At 41.1% G+C, this 7,816-nt stretch overlaps 1 protein-coding gene across 2 annotated transcripts in view; it reads right to left on the bottom strand.

Moving 5' to 3' along the window:
• LOC116707110 (cytohesin-1) overlaps positions 1–7,533 on the bottom strand; it is a 41,098-nt gene extending 33,565 nt beyond the window's left edge. The window contains exon 1 of one of the 2 annotated variants that reach the window (XM_032544285.1): positions 7,309–7,533. In XM_032544285.1, the coding sequence (XP_032400176.1) occupies positions 7,309–7,327 (19 nt within the window). In that variant the 5' untranslated portion in view covers positions 7,328–7,533. Of the gene's footprint in view, positions 1–2,237; positions 2,561–7,308 lie in introns of those variants that run through there. The other variant, XM_032544282.1, reaches the window with a different exon arrangement.
• Positions 7,534–7,816: the final 283 nt, after the last annotated feature.

The raw sequence follows: 7,816 nt of genomic DNA on the forward strand, positions 1-7,816 counted from the left end.
CTAATGCAACATTCTACCTTGTTCACCTGTGATACTTTGTTGGATGAGGAACAATATAAGTCATTTGACAGCTTGTTATGTGAATCCGATGTCCTTGGTCTAATTCTTGTCAATGGAATTGTGTAGTTTTCTGATTTGTAATCACTATTGTTGCCCAATATCACAATTTCTTCCTTTGAAAAACCTCAAAGGCAATTTGCTGACAGCCTTCATTGGAAGTGTGCTTAGCCTACTGCATAGTATGTAGTATGTATGTATGTATGATAATGATGGCAGAAAATATCAGTTACAGACGATTTGACCAGCTGATTTAGCAAATATTCAAAACACTGGCTGCTGCTGATGGACTTGTTTGTGCTCCCAAAGACATCCAATTGTCTTAAGTTGCCCCTTGGGGCCCATTTCCACGACAGAAAAGCAAAGCCACGGGCACAGCTGCCTGACAGCACAGACGGCCATCGTAATCACACTGATATTAATCAGCTAAGTTACTATCACGTCTGCTTTGGGCGATACACTGCCTGCTATCAGTCCCAGCCTGTGCCCTGTTGAGTCACACTTACAGTGACTGTGAAAGTTAGAATCACAGTAACATTTATAGTCTGAAAGGGCACTGCCATTCCACTGTAGTGCTTAATTCATATAGATGCAAAGGGAGAGTGGCTAAGAAGACCGAAGCAATCAATTTGTGTCCCCTGAGAAACATAAAGACTTTGGGAAATAACACGTCACTACATGAGGTCAGCCGGTGAGGCAGCCAAGTGACTTTTTTCAAAAACGTGTCTCTCATGTTTGCAATTGTTTTTTCATGTCAAACAGCATTTGGTTATATTTCAGGAGTGATTTAATAGTGCTGCTGATACAATGTAAACTCGCTGGATGACCATTCGATGAGTCACACATGAATCACTTGCATGATTCACGATTAAAAACAGAAACACCAACACTCTCAGAACACTGCCCGATCTCCGCCCACCACAAGGGGTCCAAAATGTAATGGCTGTCATCACTACATGAATGTTTTTAATACAGTTTAAGAAAAAAACTGACACTTGCAGGCGGGTGACAGCTGGAATTAAGCCTTTGGGAATGCTTTTACTGGAGGAGGAATATTCAAATGGAAAATCAGTGTCATATCTTACTAGAACTTTTTCCTCAATTTTACCCAATATGTCAGAGCCATTTTTGTTAGCTTGACAAAATCTGGAAAACATTGCTGTCACCATGACAATCCGGATTACTTCTGCCTTGAATATCCCACACTAAAATAAAGTCCCCTCTTTTTCGCGCTGGTCCGTGGTGCTGATTTAGGTGTTTTGAAATCACTGAGGCAGCACCATTTCCTCTTGCTACGCACTCAGTCAGCTGATTCACCACAACCCAGTGAAGCCGCTTTGGTCATGTCAACACTGTCTGCCAACACAGTTTCAAATACTCCCAATGGGAACCTGTGCACCACCCTGCAGTGTAGCGTAATAGAGATGCAACACTTGACAACCAAAACTAACATCATTAGCTCCATCGCAGATCCTGTTTTTAGTACATGATAAATCTGAGCACAGATGGTTAGAATAAAGGCCAACGTCTTAGCCAGCTCTACTTCTGGTCTATCTGTAATTAAACTGGGAAGCACTGAAAGTTGTTTATCTACGTTCAAGAGGTGATCTCAAGTAAACCCAATCCCCGTTATTGAAGGACTACTAGTAACAGCAAGGCATTTTCATGCACAGCCGAGCAGGGTATTGTAGGACCATGGTCACTCTATGTGGCTGTGTTTTTACCCTGGGTTTCAATGTTGCTAATACAATATGTGGATCTGCTACATGTGTGAACATTAGTTTGTGAAGTCATCATCAGCAGTTCAATTCAGTTTGGCGGTGGATAGTGTGTGAGACCTGTTGGTGATTACATCTTCTCAGTAAGTAGTAACATTAGCTCGCTCCATCTCTCAGTGTATTTGCACACACAGAGGTTTAAGTAGTGCTTAATGAGAGAGCCTCCTTAGCGACAAGAAGCTCCCTCTATTTCCATCCAAATGTTATCATCTCTGGTGGAGCCATGTGCTTGTGCCAGTGGTCATTGGTCACACAAGCATGCACATGTACACATACTTGTGGTTTAAAATGATCTATTTTAAGCTATCTTACAAACCATTTGCTACAACACATTCCAACCAACAACCAAAACAGACTACAACACAGTATGTAGTATTATAAGGCCTATAGTGTTGACTTTACCTGGAGCTTGGTGGAGCGGCTTCACAGCTGGACATAAGAATGTCTGAAGGCTGGACACACAAAGTTCACTAACTGACCCCATAGCTTCAATGTGTAAATGTATGTGTATGTGTGTGTGTGAAGGTACGTCTCCGTTAGTGGCTGTGGGAATGCTCCCTCCTGGCAATTCCGATTCAGATGGAGGCAAAAGGGAAGTTGAGGAGGCCCAGGCTACCTGCTGTGGCTGAGAGTCCCTCCCAGCTCCCAGCCGTTCAGTCCATGTAAGACACTCTGTTAGGTCCTGTGCTCTCTGTCACTCTGCTTCACCTAATCCCCCGGCTGGATGAGTCCTCCTCTCCCCAGACAATCTCTCACACTCACACACTTTCTCTTCCGCCTTGAACAGAATGTGCAACTTGCCAGGATGCTGAAATCACTTCTGCTTTCTCCCAGTTCCCCTTTTGTGGTGGTGTCTCAGCTCCTCTATCCTCCTCTGCTCTCTCTCTCTCTCTTTCTCTCTCTCTCTCTCGCTCTCTCTCTCTCTCTCTTCCACTTGCACTCTCTTGCTACTTTCCATACTAATTCAAGTAGATATTCTTAGACACAACAGATTGCAAACACACATGGAAAAGTCAGGTTGTATTTTAATGTATTAATGTACCTTAAGGACAGATCTCTGCTTTCTATTACTTTTTTGTTTTTGCCTGATCAAATTTAGAAACAAAGGGAAAATCAATTAAAAAAGCAATTAAGAAGAAAGTTTTACTGTGCATTAGAATCATGGCGACCTATCAGCAGCACGTTGCTCTGTTTTGTGCGGTGCAGTGTTGAGTTCCATCTCTACCCTCTGTTGCTTTTTAGCTTCTGGTCACTCCATCTTTTTTGGCTTCAGTAGCCTAGTACATAAAATCAAGATTTTATTGTTGCTTGGCAACGGGGTGGAGAAATCATTTGCTCCTGGGCAAAACACTGTGAGGTTTTTGTTTTGATTAGATTATATCTTCACACGCCTATTGAGTTTTTTTAACACAACACACATTTCAAGGGCCTTGAAGCCACATAACACAAATGGGGCTTTTACACACATACACACACACAAAATTAACTGGTCAAAATTAACGCCAATTTTATTTTGTTTGGATTTTCACATCCTCTTGTGGGGCAAAGCAGGAATGTTTACCTCCACTCTTGAACTACTGCCACTCTAATTAGCCTACCTGCCAATCACACAAAGTGTCTCTCACTCTTTAATAACAGCCCATCTCATTCATTCAACTCTGCCCTCCCTGTCATCAGGGGCATGCATGTCAGCAACTCAGGCTAGGTGGCAATTACACAACGCGACAAGGTAAATCTGACACAATCTGCATTTCTACAGTCTGCATGGCAATGACATCACCTCTGATTTAACAATCATTGCCCAGTTCATTGCCAGAGGGCAGATTGCCTCAGAGGGACCCTTGCATGAACTGCAAAGTCAGTCCTGACCACTTCAAAATGCTGCAGCTGCAAATCACCCAGAGGAGCAGCTCTGTCACAGGAGGATCAGCAGCATGGCGAAGTCAGCACAAATGTTTTCCTCTCATTTTTAGTATGCATATTTGCTCCTTCCACAAGGCTCCATGTTACCTATCTGAATAAGAGTGTGTTGTCAGCAGTCAGCTCCAAGCTCTGCACCTGCAGAGTATTAATAAACAGACAGACAGACAGACAGACAGACAGACAGACAGATAGATAGATAGATAGATAGATAGATAGATAGATAGATAGATAGATAGATAGATAGATAGATAGATAGATAGATAGATAGATACAAATTGCAGCAGGAGTGGGTCTCCCTTTTGTTTATAACATGTAACACTATTTAATATTCAAATTAATCGAAAATAATATTTTTGGTGCACAAATATTCACATGAATGCTCAGTTCAATTAACTGTGAATACTGCAGTCAAACTACATGGGAAACATTTTGCCCACTATAATAGTATACTATATATAAAACTCCTCCAATCCACAATAACATATTTCTAATTTAGCATTAATACTGTATAATCAAGATTTCTTACAGTTTTACAGCTGCTCTGTAGCTGATCCTCCAATCTCTACCTCTAGGTGGAGGTTACTTATTAAAAATAGAGCTCCTAATAGCAATCAATACATTGTTGCATTACAACAATATCTGGTGCAGCCACATGTGAGTAGATCATGAGGAAAACATCTTCCTTTAGCACATACAGTGGCTGCTGAAATGTTGTTTCCTCTGCACAGTGCTGCATACTGTCTGTAGTCTTCCCTTGAACTGGAACCACATCATCACTTCAGTTGAGCTGTTATGAGTATGCATACATGCCACCAGGTGGACATAGCATGTAACAACACATTTACTCTTAGTTCACCAAACAGGCCAGAAGGACTCACTCACACACCAAGTGCAGTTTACCTTATAGCAGATTAAATTGGAACTTTACGTAGGTTGAACAACCTGCGTACATGTACCAACTCTGTAAGCAGAAAACCTTCAGCGGCAAGCGGTCTATATGAGATTCTAGAGAAAATCACTTATATGTTTATCTTCAAACAGTCTTATAGGTAGGCAACTTTTCTATGTGATGAAAGTCTTTTCCCATTTGGGTAAAAAACCTACAAAGAGCTTGCTCGTCTGTATTGGTGGAACTCCTACGTAGCAGTACACCGTTGGTTTCACCTCCAGTGACTAAGAACTGGCTAACAGCAGAATAAGCACCTATGCTGGAATACTCACCAGAATAAAGCTTAACAGGCTAAATATGGATTGAATGTGTTAAGTAACATCATCCAGCACCCTAGCCAACTTTTGGTTTTAGCCGTCTCAAAGATTTAACATCCTCCCTTTGTATGCTTCTCTTTATCTACAACTCTTTGTATTGGCATAGATTTTATGATGGAAAACGTGAAGTTGAATTGTTGAATTATTTCTAGACTGGTATCTTGCAAGGTTACGTAAGAACAACTGCAACACAAGTGCAGATTTGAATTGACTTTGAAGTGACAGAATTAAACTTCTTATCAGTTTTATCTTTTTGTTTTCGTAACCCTTTTTTTTTCTTTTACCAGGAATAGCATACTATATGTCTGCATAAGTCCACTGAGACTTTGCTGCTGCTGTTTTGACAGTTTCTTTCGAAGAGTGGGCTTTGAACGAGAGAGAAGCTTAAACCTGGAGTAAACCTGTCGGATCACATGGTTGAGAGTGACAGTATACAGTAGAAAACAACCCATTACAGCCCAGCAGCAGCAACTATTTTTCAAACTGAGGGGAGAGATGACACCCATAACCACAGCAACCACATGTACTTGTCACTATAGTGCACCACGCCTATAAACCAGCACACGGTTTCCTTTGTGTGCACAAATTTCATTATGCAAAGGAAAACAGAACTGCACTGACAGGTGCAGGTGGGGCAAAAAAGCACAAAAAGAAAAAGATAAACCAGTCATTTTGACAACATGTAGCCTTTGAAGTTAATCTTGAAACAGAATGCACCCAATGAATCCCAAGATAGCTGGTTTAGGGCACCTGCACCTAACAACATCACAGGAACAGAGTCCAAAAAACCCAGTATGGTAACCCCGTCTTAATTTTTAGAAGGTGATGCTAGATATGACATTGCAAAGCTGTAAGATACAGAGATTGTTTCCAGACACACTGCAAATGCATGTGTCTACTTAAATAATAAAATAGAGGAAACACACCTGTGCCAAAATAAAAATAAGTCTGTTGGAGTCAAGTCTTGACAGTGGATGGATTATTTTTGTATCCTCTCTCCTTCTCAGACTTCCATTATGCTGAACAGACAGGGTGCGTAGGGGCAGAAGAGATGACTACTTACTCATTCAGATCCACAAGCCACTGATTTGACTAAAGCAGGTGTCAGGGACGGAGAGAGTTTTATTTGAATGCTGGGAGCTTTGGCATGTCCTTCCTCTTGTGCCTCACACTTGTGTAGATAATTACATAATTTTTTTACTCTTCTTGCAAATTGGAAGAAACTGACAAGGGAAGACGACTGCACATAAATAAGACTATGCCTTGGAGCCAAGAGCAAAAACTCTGTATGCAAGAAGTCACTTCTGGACCCCGTGTGCCTTATGTATTTTAAAAAATCCAAATCAAAAGGCATAAAATAAAATTATCTCAATTTACATCTTTTACTTCTTCTACTTAGATATGTTTTTTTTTTTATCCTTAAAACAAATCAATCAATTGTACTTGTCACATGAAATAGTACCAGGTACAATTCTAGTGAAATGTTGTTTTGTTCTAGACTGTTATCTTACATGGGTATATTTATGGGACTCACAGAGAGCAATGTGGGGTACCAGCCCTCCCTTCTTTCTACAGAGCATCAGTTTTGCAATGAGGCCATTGCTGGCGGTTCTATTTTGAGATGCATTAAGCTCCCAGAAAAACTAAACTGCTAAATAATTGAGATGAAGAATCTATCATTGCCTAAGCTGAGGCATCAGCTTGCTCATCATGGCCTGACATCATCATGGGGGACATGATGTCAGGACATTGAACTTCCTGTAAGTTTTTTAAGGAGGCATTTTGTAAAACTGTGTAATCTGAAGAGCCTTTGTGCCAGCATGGTATAAATATCTGTTTGCAAGTTAATTCCCATAAGAGCTGTAACTTTTCTATCTTTCCCTGCATTAACTCTACTGTGTAAATTTGTGGATTTCTACACTGTCCACCATGCAGTCACAGCTGCAGTGTGATACGTAATAATTCATCATACAAATAATTTGTATGTCCTTTTGGCATTGGCAGTGAATACTACAGGAGACACCTGTTTTTAAGATGGCTTATAAAACCCCAACATGGTGGGCTACTTCATATCTGGTGAGTACATTTCAATTAAATCACTGAGAGCAGTATGAACATCTATACTTAGTAGACTGCATGACATGACATTTCGGTAGACTTGGCACAGCAGAGCAGGAACACCGTGGTAAGATATGCTGAAAAGACACTGTACACTGCAAGGGGCTCCGCTTAAAGCGTCCACAAAATGCCAAACAGTCTATGTAAGAGTGTAATGAAGACTAACCGTGATTCTCCCCCTCCATCCTCGTGGTCCTGATGCTGTTGAAGGAGTCACAGACCGGGGATGTCTCTCGCCAAGCGCCCGCAGCAATCCGGATACCTTCTTCTTTTCCTTTCCGGTCTCTTCTTAGCTCTCCCTTCGTTTATCTCCCAGGTATCAACTTAATGGCAGGCTCTCTAAATATGCTATCTCACTCTAAGGTGGTACTTTTTTTTGCTTGTTGCCGTTTTGTTTGTACCTAGTTGCCATTTAGTGAGTGTCTGCCCATGTTGGCGTAGTTGTTATGCATTCAGAGAAGCCGGTGCACGCTAGCCCCGCCCATCCCAGATGTGATGTCACGCTAACTTATCTGTCACGCTAACACTGGAATGCTCGATTTAACAAATTAACTGTCTGGAGTATACACACACATATACACACACACACATATATATATATATATATATATATATATACACACACACACACACAGTATATGTAGAGTATACACATACATATTGTATTTATGTTT

Source organism: Etheostoma spectabile, chromosome 19 (genome assembly GCF_008692095.1).
Source record: "Etheostoma spectabile isolate EspeVRDwgs_2016 chromosome 19, UIUC_Espe_1.0, whole genome shotgun sequence".
In the NCBI taxonomy this organism is placed as follows: domain Eukaryota; kingdom Metazoa; phylum Chordata; class Actinopteri; order Perciformes; family Percidae; genus Etheostoma; species Etheostoma spectabile.